The sequence below is a fragment of the Crocuta crocuta genome, unplaced genomic scaffold (assembly GCF_008692635.1).
Source record: "Crocuta crocuta isolate KB4526 unplaced genomic scaffold, BGI_CrCroc_1.0 scaffold120, whole genome shotgun sequence".
NCBI classification, from domain to species: Eukaryota; Metazoa; Chordata; class Mammalia; order Carnivora; family Hyaenidae; genus Crocuta; species Crocuta crocuta.
Window position 1 is genome coordinate 212,108 of NW_027527375.1, and position 15,171 is coordinate 227,278.

At 35.1% G+C, this 15,171-nt stretch overlaps 1 protein-coding gene across 4 annotated transcripts in view; it reads right to left on the bottom strand.

Moving 5' to 3' along the window:
• The window catches only part of MFSD8 (major facilitator superfamily domain containing 8), a 43,723-nt gene that overhangs the window by 27,090 nt on the left and 1,462 nt on the right, over positions 1 to 15,171 (bottom strand). For 2 of the 4 annotated variants that reach the window (XM_077765059.1, XM_077764989.1), the window contains exons 2-3: positions 10,066 to 10,157; positions 3,559 to 3,602 (exon numbers count right to left, since the gene is read on the bottom strand). In XM_077765059.1, coding sequence (XP_077621185.1) covers positions 3,559 to 3,602; positions 10,066 to 10,157 — 136 coding nt within the window. Of the gene's footprint in view, positions 1 to 3,558; positions 3,603 to 10,065; positions 10,158 to 15,171 lie in introns of those variants that run through there. The other 2 variants (XM_077765130.1, XM_077765201.1) reach the window with 2 other exon arrangements.

Consider the following 15,171-nt stretch of genomic DNA (forward strand, 5'->3'; position numbering starts at 1 on the left):
AAGAGTGAATATGTACAATGATACACAATATTAAAGCTCCAGCTTTTAAAATATCTTATTTTAGGAACTCTGGCTTTTATTTTCTACCTATATTACCTTTAGCTCCTGTGATCACTCTATTAAAAATTTAAAATAACTTCATGTCATAAAATTTTTTCAATTAATTTTAAAAAAAGCAGTGAAAACTCAGTTTTAATGCTAAATGCGTAGTGGCTTGAAAGCAAACAGATGTTATTGTCTTCTCAGGATATCATTGAACATAGCCAAGTATGTGTTTCAGGGACAGAAGCTGACTCTCAGGGATAGCTCTAAGAATATTAAAAATATTTTCCAGAGACCAGTAGAAACTTTTATTTTAATTGGATACAATTCTTCACAGTGATTGGGAAACTGGAATCTGTTAGAAAATTCTGCTAGAATTGTCACAGGAAAGTACAAAGGTTTGGAGGATACAGGCTCTATACTATAACAGAAGGTGTCACTTCAGTAACTAAACTGTTATCTGCACTCGTGTGTTTCTCTCTTATACAGTACTAACAGCATCTTATTTCTGGTACTCTGGCCACCTCTGGTGATCTCTATCATACCACTTTTGGGATAAAATCTAAACTGCTTTTTATGATAACCTAGCTCACAAGTTGGCCACAGTCTCTTCTCTAGACTCATCTTTCTGCATGTACCCTTCCCCCAATTCTAACTTCCAGCTACTAGAACTGTTTGAAGTTTCCAAAATGAGTCAAATTCTTTGCCTCCAGTCCTTTGTACTGAATTCTCTACTGCCCCCTTGTACCAGCAATGCCTTCCCAACCTCCTACTTTTCTTCAGGAAACCAACTTCTACAGACCTTCAAAACTCAGCTCCGCTGTAACTGATTTTTGACAGTATTCCAGAATTTCTTTAGTTTGAATTAGCAACATCCCCCTAAAAGCCCATGTCCATGTCTGTCTGTCTGACCACCTGCTTGCCTCTCTCTCTGTCTCTCTCTGTCCCTCCCTCCCTCTCTCTCTCTCACACATACACAAACACACACATACACACACACACTATATATATTCCTGAGATATATATATATATATCTCCCTGACCCTATAAAATAACTTATCCTTCCAATTCAAAATCTAGTTTTGAATCTTCCTGGAAATTTATCCCACCTCTGGGCAACAGAGCCTCAGGAATCACTTGCCTGATGGCTGTCTATCAGCCAGGGTCAGAAAGAAGCACATTTCAGAGGTTACATTGGTGCCAAATTCTTTTCAGACAAATAATTTACTGTTTTGTTTGTTTTCTGCGTTTTCTTGGGAAGAGGCAGTGGTGTAGCTTTTTATCTTTCTTCACAGATGGCTTTTCAGCTAAATAATATTTTTCAACATGCTATTGAAAAGGAGATGGAAGTCTTAAATTAAGAATTAAACAGTTTAAGACAGTAGGTAACACAGCACTGTTGTTGAGTCAGATTTTGGTTTCAGGTAGGTTTGGCTCTGCCGTCTTCTAGCTGTGTGACCTGAGGAACCTACCCAACTTTCTGACTGTGAGCTTCTTCACTTGTCAAACAGGAGTGATAATAATTTCGTATGTTTGTTATGAATATCAAAAGATGAAAAGTTTAGTACTGTACCTGGCACACAGTGAGCTCTCACTATTGTTATGAAATAACTTGAGAAAAGTTTTTTAGTGAAATTGCTATATTTGCACTGCCAAAGAACTAGTTACAAGTTCATGTACTCACTAAATTTACCTTTGAAGAGCTTTCAAATACATGGAGAAAGTAGTGTACCTTTTCAAAATTCAACATATTGTGCTGAGTAGTCCTAATTATTGTAAATACCTTTCTTTTCATAATTTTGAGGTTAAACAGACTAGATACAAAGACCACAGAAATAAAGAGTTTTGATACATGGAAATATATTTTTGGCAAAGAAAATATTGCTCTAGAATTGTTAAATATTCTGCTTTAATTCTAATAACTGTGCCAGTAAGAAAGGAATTTTTAGCATCATGGCTAATAATTTCATGTAATATAATCTTTTGATTAATTTTCAAAATAGTGATGAAAATGTGGCACCAACTCAGTAAAAAAAATGAAATTTGTATTTTTGTTCTTATTCCTTTTATAATATCAGATATTTTAAAAGTTAGCATTTTCAAAAAGTTAAAATTTTATAAAAACTAAAAAATCTAAAGTGAAGGAATAAGTAATATAAATAAAATAAAATAATAAAATGAAATAAAGCTTCTTGTATCATAGGCATTATGTTTAATAATAGGGATAACAGATGATAGGGATAAAGATAATATGGAAGAAGGGTGGAAGGGAAGGACAAAGGAAAGGAGAGATGAAGGGAGGGATAGCATCCCAGATAAAAATGGAGAAAAATGTGTAAAAGTCCCAGGAACCTAGATTCATTCAAGTACATATGTCTAATAAATTGTTGGCTATAGATCTAATATGGGCCAAGGGTTAGGATTTAATCCACCACACACACACACACACACACACACACACACACACACACACACAAAACAACACANCAAACCAACCCAACCCAGCCCAGCCCAGCCCAGCCTCTGGGAAAAACCAACATATAAGGAACACGTTGATAAAGAAAACTCACAAAAGAACTTAGTAACAAATACTTAAAGAGCAAAGCTAGGACAGAGAAATGTACAGAAGCTAAGAGAGGGTTTTTAGGAAGCAGGGAGAGGTTGACAATGTCAAACGCTACCCAAACGTCATGCAAAGGACTAAAAAGTATCTATTTGGTCAGGAGGCAAATCATTGGAGACCTTAATAGGAGCAGTTTCAGGGTAGCAGAGGAATGAATCAGATCGTAGCAGGTTCAGGAGTGAATAGGAGGTTGGAGAATATAGAGAACTTCATCAAGAACCTTAACTAAAATATTGTTATAGATAAATTACGTCTGCAACTTATATACTGATTTTTAGTAAATTCATTCCTGGAGATTTAAGATAGGATAGACATATGTTATACGCCATTTTTTTTTTTTAATAAATGGCAGGACCTGATGATTAACTGATGCCAGGGTACCTACTAAACTTGCATCTTTTGGTCACCCCTTCTTCCCCATCTAGTAACCACAGCATCAAAATACATATATTGTCTATTCTTTTCACAATGTCACCGGATAACCCAAATTAATTCTATGGGAAAGCACAAAATTATTACATAGGAATGTCATATCTTTCAGAAATTCAGATTATATATAATTTAGTTTCCTTTATATCAGGGAGGGGGCATTGATGGGATATGAAAGTAGCTAATAAGTAGGTGAGCATACATCTACATTTGTCTAGGACTATCCAGGTATAATACTGTTTTCCTGGTATAGTGCTCCCTTCATTTCAAGAGTGTTCTGGTTTGCACAGTGAAGCACTGGATCACCTTACTAAAAGCCTCTTTTGAGGAATTATCATCTCAAGTCACACTAGTAAAGATTAAATCAATAGAGTACCAAAGAGACTGTCAAGAAAACTCTTAACCATGTAAGAGTTACTACTACTATAGCTACTTAAGAAAATAATAGATTGAAGTGTACAAACCTTTTGGAGATATGGCCATATTGACATTATCACAATAGAAAATCCTGTAAAGAAGCAAACCCTGTTATTTATCTTAAAATGATGTCACCACTATTTATAGATATTAATTTTTTGAACTATAATATGGATAAAGTATCATTCTCAATTTACAAATTTATGCCCTAAAATATTTCTTATTAAACTATGGAGTTGTATTTATCAGAAGGAAAATAAATATTAAAGACTTGAAAATCATATGTAATTATAGTCCCTGGTCATAATGAGGATAATAAAAGCAGAGGACCTATTTCTCCTTACTCACATATCTTTACTGTAAGCAGAAATTACTGAAAGTTTTGTTAAGTTTATATAAGCAGAAATGAATGGACAAAAGGCCACTGTATTATAGAAGAAGTGGTAGACTTCTAATCTATGTTGTTTGGCAGAGATAATTGACCGTAGGAAGTCTAGGAAAATGGAAAATGATCATATAAAGGAGGCAGTGGCTATAAAGAACCAGGAGGCTTCAAGATGGCTCTACCTTAAAAGAAAATTCATTACCTCTGCTACCCTTTACTGCTTAAGAGCTGTAGTGATAAACTTCATAAACCTAATCCTATTTGTCAATTTTAATGTTAGGCATGTCCAATCAAAATTCTATAAAGGCTATTAAAAAAAAACACTTTTATTAAGATATACTTCACATACCATACAATCTACCCACTTAAAGTATTCAAGTCAGTGGTTTTAATATAATCAAAGATATGTGCATCCATCACCACATTCAATTTTAGAACATTTTAGTCACATCACAAAGAAACTCTGGACCTTTTAGCTGCTTTCCATCCTATTGCCCACCAAGCCCTAAGCAACTACTAATCTACTTGTCTCTATAGATTTTCATATGAATAGAATCAGGCAACATGTGTCTTTTGTATCTGGCATCTTTCTTAGCATAATGTTTTCAAGCATCATCCAGCAATATCAGTACTTCATTCTTTTTAGAAAGCCTGTATTAAAAATAACTTAATTATTAGTTTCATTTTAGTGTATTTTGAATTAACATATTGATTTTGATGAAAAGACGACTTAAAGAGTAAACTAATATTTGAAATCAAGGCTACAATTTCACAATCAAGAAAATTAAAGAGGTAAAATGTTTAACATGCTAATTAAAATCTAAAGTTAAAATAATTTTTGCCATTAAAATTGAAATTATTACCTATAATTTTAGATAATTGAGTACAAAAAATTAAAAGTATTTAATTTTATTTATTTTAATTCCAGTATAGTTAATATACAGTGCTACATTAGGCTCAGGTATACAATACAGTGATTCAACACTTCTCTATATTACCCAGTGCTCATCATGACAAGTGCACATCTTAATCCCCATCACCTATTTCACACATCCTCCTACCTCCCCAACCCCCTTGATAACCATCAGTTTGTTCTCTATATATAGTTAAGAGTCCGGGGCGCCTCGGTGGCTCAGTCTATTAAGCCTCCAACTTTAGCTCAGGTCATGACCTCATACTTTGTGGGTTCAAGCCCCACATCAGGCTTTGCTAACATCTCAAGCAGAGCCTGGAGCCTGCTTAGGAATCTGTGTCTCCCTCTCTCTCTGCCTCTCCCCCGCTCACACTCTGTCTCTGTCTGTCTCTCTCCCTCATAAAATAAATAAACATTAAAGAGTCTATTTCTTGGTTTGTCTATCTCTTTTTTCTTCCTTTGCTTATTTTATTTGTTCTTAAACTCTACGTATTAGCAAAATCATATAGTATCTGTCTTCCCCTGACTAACTTATTGGGTCTAATATTATAAACTCTAGCTCCATCCATCTTGCAAATGGCAAGATGTCATTCTTTTTTATGGCTGAATAATATTCCATTGTTATTACAAACTAAAAGAACTTTATTTTTTATTTTTTAAGTATTTATTTTTGAGAGGGTATGCCAAAGTAGGGGGAGTGTAGAGAGACAGGGAGACAGAGGATCTGAAGTGCATTCTGTGCTGACAGTAGAGAGCCCGATGAGAGGCTCAAACACAGGAACTATGGGATCATGACCTGAGCCAAAGTCAGACAATTAATCGACTGAACCACCCAAATCCTCCATAAATTAGAAGTATTTTATTTTAACTTTTAATGTTTATTTTTGAGAGAGAGAGAGAGTGCAAGCAGGGGAGCAGCAAGAGAGAGGGGAAGACAGAATCTGAAGCAGGCTCTATTAAGACTGTGTAAGAAACTCTAAGATTGTAACCTGAGCCAGAGTTGGATGGTCAACTGAGTTACCCAGCTGCCCATGGAAGTATTTTAAATGAAGGAAAAAAAAAAGCTATTGCAGAGGTTGCTACCTCCACAATACTCTTTTGCCCCTTTCCTTCTTCCTGATAGAATCCCATTTTTATTCAGGTATCCATCATTCCTCCACAAAGCTACGGGCTTTAGGAGAAACTGTCTCCACCCCAAATTCCAGAGGGTAAATCACATTAAAGAATTCAGTCAGGATAATTTCACTATCTTAGTTGACTGGCTTAGAAATTGACAGGGCCCAGTTCTGACCAGTGAAAAGTGAAGGGAGGTCTACTTTAGGACCTCTAAGAAAGGACTCCTTTTCTCTGCAGAGGTTTAAAAAAAAGTCCCTTTTGATCAATAAAAATTATGGATGTAACACTTTGGGCTACTGCAGCAACCTTGCTATAGCCTACAGAGAGAAGTCAGTGTGTAGAAGAGGACAAAGCTAAAATATGTAGTGGGAAACAGAACCAAAACCCTAGTGAACTTCACCTGGAGTTGTCCTACTATAGGTATCTTACAAGAAAAAATAAATTACTGTTTAAGCCAATTCGAATCAACATTTCCCCCCTAAGATCTGTAGAGGGCATCATAATAATTATACAATCCAAAATGAAGTTGCATTACAAAGAATTGTTGAAAATATCCTTTATTTTGTACATTTCTTTAGTTTTAGCTTTATTTAAAATATTATTTTTACTCAGTGGTGAATGATGAATGAGATTGTTTAATGAAAGAAAACAAGAAAGTGACTGGGATAAATAGAAAAGATAAGGAAAACTAGTTTTAAAAACTTAGTAAATGACCTTCAGTAAATCTGTGTCAGGGAAAGATGCCACTTGTAAAATTTGTGCCTAAAGACTTAAATGGTCTAAGCTTAGGAAAAGAATGGATTCCCTAAAACACTTCTTTAAAAATTGTCACAGTATTGATAACTCCCATTCATTCTTTGTCATTTTAACGTAAGTACAGTTCTAAATATTAAAATTTTCCTCATGAAGTTTTACTTTTTAGTAACTATATTTTCAGAAATAATGTTAATAGATTAAAATACATCAAGCTATACAAATTAAGATTTTGTTTTACTATTTGTGTCAATGTGGTGATGGCTTAGTCAGTTAAGTGTCACACTCTTGATTTCAGCCCAGGTCATGATCTCAAGGTTCGTGGGATCAAGCCCTGATTCGGGCTCTTCACTGACGGTACAGGGCCTACTTGGGATTCTGTCTCTCTCACTCTCTCTGCCCCTCTCCTACTCACTGTATGTCTCTCAAAATAAATAAATAAACTTAAAAAAATTAAATGAGGTTCACAGGCAACAAAAGAAAAAAAAACATATATTTGACTACATCAAAATTAAAACTATTGTGAATCAAAAGACAATCAGTAGAGTGGAAAGAAGAGGCCTAGAACAGTAGAAAATATTTATAAATCATTGGGGTGCCTGGGTGGCTCAGTTGGTTGAACAGCCCAACTTCGGCTCGGGTCATGATCTCGCAGTTTGTGGGTTTGAGCCCCGCATCGGGCTCTGTGCTGAAGCCTGCTTCAGATTCTGTGTCTCCCTCTCTGTTCCTCCCTGCTCACACTCTGTCTCTCTCAAAGATAAATAAATGTTAAAAAATAAAAAATAAAAAATAAATATTTATAAATCATTTATCTGATAAGGGTTTAATATCCAGAATATGTAAAGAACTTCTACAACTCAACAACAACAAAAAACCTGATTAGGNTCACTTCATGCCCATTAGGATGACTACTATTAAATAAATATAAAAGTTAAAAAAAACAAAACAAAAAAATAAATAAATAAATAAATAAATATAAAAGTTGGTGAGGATGTGGAAAAATTTGAACCCTGCTTGTTGGTGTGAATGTATAAATAGTATAGCAGCTATGGAAAACAGTATATCACTTCCTCAAAAATTATCAATAGAATTATCATGTGATTCAGCAATTCTACTTTTTTTTTTCATGTTTTATTTATTTCTAGGAGAGAGAGAGAGAGAGACAGCGTGAGCAAGGGAGGGTCAGAGAGAGAGGGAATCACAGACTGAAACAGGCTCCAGGCTCTGAACTGGCAATCAGCACAGAGCCCGACGTGGGGCTCGAACCCACGAACTGCGAGATCATGACCCAAGCGAAAGTCGGACGCTTAACCGACTAAGCCACCCAGGCGCCCCAATTCTACTTTTTTTTTAAATTAATGTTTATTTATTTATTTTGAGAGAGGGAGAGAGACAGCACAGGGGAGGTGCAGAGAGAATCCCAAGCAGGCTCCGCACTTTCAGTGCAGAGACCAACTCAATTCAGGTCTTTGATGGGGTTTTTGAAAGTTGGGAGTTCAGAGCCTAAAGCCAAGAAAGAATTCTTGAGATGCCTTTGGTGCAAAAAAGGTGATTTTTATTAAAGTACGGGAACAGGACCTATGGGCAGAAAGAGCTGTGTTATAAGGGTGACCTTTTATATATCATGCAGTTGGAGGAGATAAAGTTAAGAGAAGTTCCAAAAGCGATTTTCATATGTTAAAGAAGATTCATAAGATACCAGAGTCCTAGGTACTGTCAAGCTAATGTTGTTTTTCCTCTAGTAGGCATTAACATTAGGACAGCAGGGGTTCCTGGAGAAATGTTTTACTCTATATTTGATACAAGTATTTGTCAATGGGCTGCAGGTTATAAGGAAATTTAATTTTACCTGCCATTTCCTTCTTGCCTTTGTTTCCCACATCACTATGGAGAAGAGGTCCAAGAAACTTAGTTTACAGGTTTTTGGAGATTAGGCTATTACTAAGATTGCATTTTTCTTATAATTTACTAAAACATTTGTAAACTGATGGATACTCATGTCCTATATGACTGTGATATCTATCAGTTAACCATTTGTTTTCCTTTCCTTTGTTCTTGGGCAGCCAGGAGTGCCTAAGGAATATCACACATATCCCACCGGGGGATGGGGGGGGGTGCTAGTTTGTGCTTTGTGCTTAGCTTGCCTTCTGCTCCCTCATCACCTTGGTCTCACAAAACATGGTATCATGACCTGAGACAAAAACAAGAATTGGACACTTAACCAACTGAGCCACCCAGGCACCTCAGTAATTCTACTTCTGACTGTACATACAGAAGAACTAGAAAGCAGGATGTAAAAAAGGTATTTGCACATTAATGTTCACAGTAGCTATTCATAAGAGACAAGAGGTAGAAGCAACCACAGAGTTTGTCAACAGCTGAATGAATAAATAAAATGTGGTATATACATCAGAACATGCCACCCCCAAAATCTACCACTTTGGCATGCTGATTATTTTGAACTAAAGGCAACTAACAGCAGATGCAAGAAGGGCTCTCTGCCCTCCCCCTTTCTGCCTAAAAACAGCATAAATTTCCCTAGGAAGTTGCTCTCCCAGGACTAGGATTCTTATCCTTGGATAGAGAATCCATGTTGAGATAAGTCTGTAGAAATAACCCTAACTAAAATCTTCCATTGGTGTCCCTCATATATTCCCTAGTTACTTTCCTACAATTTACCATCCATTGAAGCCCAAACTCCTTTCCTTAGTCATGTCTTTACAATCACTGCCCTTTGTTAAAATAGTATATAAGCCCTGAATTCTAACCATTTCTTTGGAATTTTCACTTCTCTTCTATGAAGCCCTGTGTAATGTAAAAATATTAACATCAAATAAATTTGTAAGCTTTTTTCCCTGTTGATCTGTCCTCCATTGCTTTAATTTGCAGGTAGCAGCTACAGAACCTAAGCAAGTAGAGGAAAAGATTTTCCTCCCCCACCATATATACAATAGACTATTATTTAGTCTTCAAAAGAAAGGAAATTCTGACTCATACTATAACATGAATAAACCTTGAGAACATTAGGCTAAATCAAATACACTACTCACAAAAAGAAAAATACTGTATGATTTCACTTATATGAAGTATCTAATGTCAAATTTATAGAAACAGAAAGCACGGTGGTTTCCAGGGCCTGGGAGGAAGGGGAAATAAGGAGTTGTTTAATGGGAAACGAGGAGTTTTAGTTTTGCAAGATGAAAACATTCTGGAAACTGGTTACATAATCATATAGATATATGTAACACTTCTGATCTTAGAAATGGGTAAAATGGGAAATTTTATATTATATGATTTTTACTAAAATAAAAGATAATTTTAAAAATTAAGTGACATTAAGATACTATATCTGAATTATTTAAATTACGTACAATTTCTAATACTTACCTATACTGCTTAAAAACATAGTAAGATACAGAACCCTAATAGATATCCATCGACTCTTATAATGCTCTTCAGTTTCTATAATATCCCATTCTCTAGGTATAAAGAAGAAAAAAGTAGTTTAATGTTAGCTCATTATGTGCAAATCTTTCTGTGGCACAATTTAATTTTCTCTCCTAAAGTAATAAAAATGTTATGACAAAGCTATAATTTACTAATATTCATTTTCGCTGTACTAATAACCTATGAATAAGCATTATTTCTTTGAATTTCCATGGATTATACTTGTGCTTCATTACACATAGAAACCTGGGAGACATGAGGTAGCTTAAAAAAGGCATAACATTTTGTCAAGCAATTATTTCACTATCATTGACTTGCTATGAATTAATTGTTGAAATTTGTTTAACTGACAAAATAAAGTCTACCAAAATAAGTCAAATAAACTATCTAAAATTATACCTCACACGGATGGGATATACAACTATAATATACTTTAAAAAATGATAACAATCTGTCATTATTATGACATTTTCTAATTGAGGACAGTAAATTGACTTTGCTGCAGGAAGCTATTTTGGCTAGGTACTTTCAGCAAAATTAATATAGAAGTGACACCAGAAAAGTTTAATGTGACCTAGAACATTTGCCGTTGCTCCTACATGGGTTATCAGACAAGTTCTGTTAGTTGACTAAAGAGAGTCCAAAGTCCCTCTAGACTGGGTTGATCTTTCATATAAGCCTGTGACCTGGAGTAAGGGCAAGTGGGTTGAGCACACATACTACCTCAAGAGGTCAGGTGATACATGTATCATTACATTTTTACATACACATACAGAAAGAGTTAACAAATTTACCTTAATGTAAGCCATTTGTTTTCAAATAATTAAGATAAACACAACAGGCAAAATCCCTTTTTATGTTGAAAAGAAATTTTCTAAAATAGACCTTAGAGTTGTCAACTTAGTCTTCAAAAAAGAAACTTTTTTTTTCAGATGGGCTGTGATTGGGAGTGGTAGAGAATGAATGAAGATAACGTTAATCAGATCTACTACGTGTCAAGTATGTTAGTTATTGACATAATATACATGAAGTGCTTAACACTGTATATGCCATTCCATAAAAATAGACCTTTCACCATAATGTAGCATGCTTGAAAAACAGCAGAGCCCCAGAGGCCCATATATATCTTCCTTGACTTACAGTGGGGTTACCTTCCAAAAAACCTATTGTAAGTTGGAAATATATTAAATCAAAAATGCATTTAATACACCTAACCTACCAAATATCATAGCTTAACCCAGCCTACCTTAAACATGCTCAGAACACTGACATTAGCCTACAGTTGGGCAAAATCATCTAACAGAAAGCCTATTTCATAATAAAGTGTTGAATATCTCATGTCATGTATGAAATGCTGTATTAAAAATGAGAAACACAATGATTGTATGGGTACAATGGTTGGAAGCATATAGGTTGGTTACTTTGATGATCACATGACTGACTGGGAGCTGAGGCTTGCTGCCACTGTTCAGTCTGCAAGAGAATATCCTACCATATATCACTAGCCCAGGAAAAGATCAAGATTCAAAATGTGAACCACGGTTTCTACTGAAAGTGATCATTTTCGCACCACTATATAGCTGAAAAATCTTAAGTCAAACCATTATAAGTTGGGGATCATCTGTATTTGGAAATCAATATGCTGGAATTTGGAATTCATAATACAGATAACTACACAGCAGCAAAAGGTATGCACCATTCAATCCCAGAGCACTGTGTTCTGGTATTACTTTCCAGCCTTGGGGATTACAAATTATACTTTTAATGAACCCATTATTATTTCCTGAAGATCAAAATTAAACTGACCATCACTAATAAGAACTATCATTAAAATAAACTGGAAAATTTCAAATAACTACTTTGCTCAGATCTTATCTAAGTTAGGAAACCAGAGAAGTAAATAATTCGATTCTGAAAAAAAATGTAATAAAATTGTTTGAGTGACTTCAACTTGATCTGGAGCTCAGTCAAAACTTTCTTTTTTTAATGACAGCTATTAAATATTGAAGGGATGACAGAATTAGAAAACCACTATTTAGTTTCCATATAATAATGGATGAAAGCAAGGGTCATTCATGGATCCTAAAAAAATTGGTCGAAAGATTAGTAAGGACACGATAGTCACAGGGCCTCAAAGTATCACCTTACTGTCTACTTTCTAATCACAAAATGGAAAATTAAGCTTTATAGCAGTCACCCTCTTTTTATAAGTTTATTTATTTTTTAGAGAGAAACACACACACACACACACACACACACACACACACACACACATACACACAGAGTGCAAGTAGGGGAGAGGCAGAGAGAGGGAGGCACAGCATTTGAAGCAGGCTCCAAGGTGTCAGCACAGAGCCCAATGCAGGGCTCGAACTCATGAACCACAAGATCATGACTTGAGCCAAAGTGGGACATTTAACTGACTGAGCCACCCAGGTGCCTCAGCAGTCCCCCTCTTAACCAAGTGGTCAAGCTTGGTATCCCCAATAGTGGGACAGCCTAGCATTTGATATCTCCTAACATTGAAATATTGGGATATTCTCAACATAACCCAGCGGATGTTCTTGCCAGGAATGTTTGGCCAGGACCTATTAAAAAAGAAACAAGCCAGGGGCACCTAGCTGGCTTAGTTGGTGGAGCATGGGACTCTTAATCTCAGGGTCAGTGGTTTGAGCCCCAAGTTGGGCATAAAGCCTACTTAAAAATTAAAAAGAAGAAGAAACAGGCCAAAAATCCAGAATGTAAGATGTTGTACAGAAAACTGGCCTAGACTTGTCAAAGGATTGATTCAATGTTGGGAAGAACAGAGAGAAAAGATTAAGGAACAGTTATAAGTTGAGAGAGTATAAAAAAGATAGAACAATGCATGACCATTAGTTGGACCCTATTTAAAAAAAAAATAGCTATAGAGTACAGTTTTGTAACAAATGAATATTCTTAAGTATAGACTGTATATTGCATGATATTTTGCATGAGTATTGTATTTTTAGCTATGATAACAGTGATGTAGTTGTGTAAAAAAATATTTTTGTTTTGAGAAGATGTACGCTGCAGACTGAAATACTTGAGATAAAAGTGTCATGATTTCTGCAACCTACTTTTGGGTAGTTTGGCAAAAGAGGGGTGTGTGTGTATAGAAATTTGAGCAGTGTGAACAAGGCTAATGGTTAGTAACAGGGTATATAGGTGTTCAATGTACTGTTTTTTCAACTTTTCTATGGATTTGAGAATTTTCAAAATAAAGAACTTTTCTTTTTCCTTCTTTTTAATTCAAAAAGTATAATTTTGGAGAAGAAGTGTATCTTTCTACTCAGAGAGAGTAGGAATGCTGCAGAGTATAGCTGTTCTTCAATGAAGTTACCATTTTTATCATATTTTCTTAACTTTGATGATTCAACCAGCCATGTCACATGGCTAAGATTGAGTTTCTAAAGGTTTCTGTCTTGTTTTAAAAGGCACAAGAAGGAATGCTGCACTTCCAAAGCAATGTGTTTAACTTTTTGATTCCTTTCTACTATTACTGCTGTCAAAGTTTTGTCCTGCTCAACATTTTCATTACAAATATAATACCTCAAATGATAATATGTTTATCAAAAACTAGGAAGAATACATGATATACTGGAGTGAATTGATCACCAAAATAAGTTAGATAAAAGTTAACAAGGATAAGTAAAAAGTGCCAAATTTAGGTTCAATAGATCATTATTTAACACAAAGAGGTTTGAGTAAACAGCAGTACTTTATTTTCAAAAAATGACTCTAGATTTACTGAGGGAAAAATAAAATTACACATTTACCAGAGAGAGCATCTGTGAACTACTGAAGAGCAAAAAAGAACCTATATTCAAAGAACATAAGAGAAAGAAGTGTGTGCTCAATGACAGAATAGTGTAATGGTATTACAGCATAGAATTTAGAGGAAAGAAATAAATTGAGAATGTTCTAAGGATATGCTTTACAAGACCAGAAGTCATAGTAATATTTGTATTACAGAAATTAGGCTAAAGTTGCAAAGAAAAAATTTAGGCACTTGTAACATTTTAGGATAGTCTAAGAAAGGGATAAGCAAACTATATTCCTCAATCCAAATCCAGCCTATCACCTATTTCTAGATCACCAGTGAATTGGGGAGCCTGGGTGGCTAGTCGGTTAAGCATCCGACTTTGGCTCAGGTCATGATCTCATGGTTCGTGGGCTTGAGCCCCATGTCGGGCTCTGTGCTGACAGCCAGCTCAGAGCCTGGAGCCTTTTCAGGCTTCCTCTCTCTCTGACCCTCCCCTGCTCATGCTGTCTCTCTCTCTCTCTCTCAGAAATAAAACATTAAAAAAAATTTTTTTTAAATAGATCACCAGTGAACTAAGAATAGTTGTTACAGATGAATATTTGTGATCAACTTAATAGGAAACATTAACTTTTAACTCTAGTTAATGAAAAAGCCACCTCCAAAATTCTATTCCCCTCATAGATTTGTTATTACAAAAAATTTTTTATTCATTTATTTAAATTTAATTACCAAATTTTTTTGGGTGAGAACTTTTCTTTTTTGTTATCTAAGTACCTATATAATATCTTTGATTTCGCCTCTTATCCCGCAAAGCCTAAAATATTTACCATCTGGACCTTTACAGAAAAAATTTGCCAACCTCTTTTGTCTCAAACATTGTACATAGAATCAGTGGAGACCACTGAGGACTCATCAGACTAATAAATTAAAATCAAACCTTCCTAGTGAGGAAAAGTTGGTAGTGAATGAGGCTGAAGTTTCTACAATTTACTCAAAGTGAACACAGCTTGCCAATTAGTTATATATATGTTCACTTTACTAGGGAATCCAACTGTGTTTTCAAAGACAGTATACTTATTGAATTATTCTCAAAATACACCCTTCTTATTTTTAAAATGCTAAATCTAGAACCTCAATCAAGTATTGTTTATGGGCAGAATATCTGAATTTAGATGCACCCTAATGAGCCCCAACAATCACTAGACATAATTGAAGCTAAGAGTAAGGGAAAAAAATCATTTTTTAAAGTAATTTGGACACAG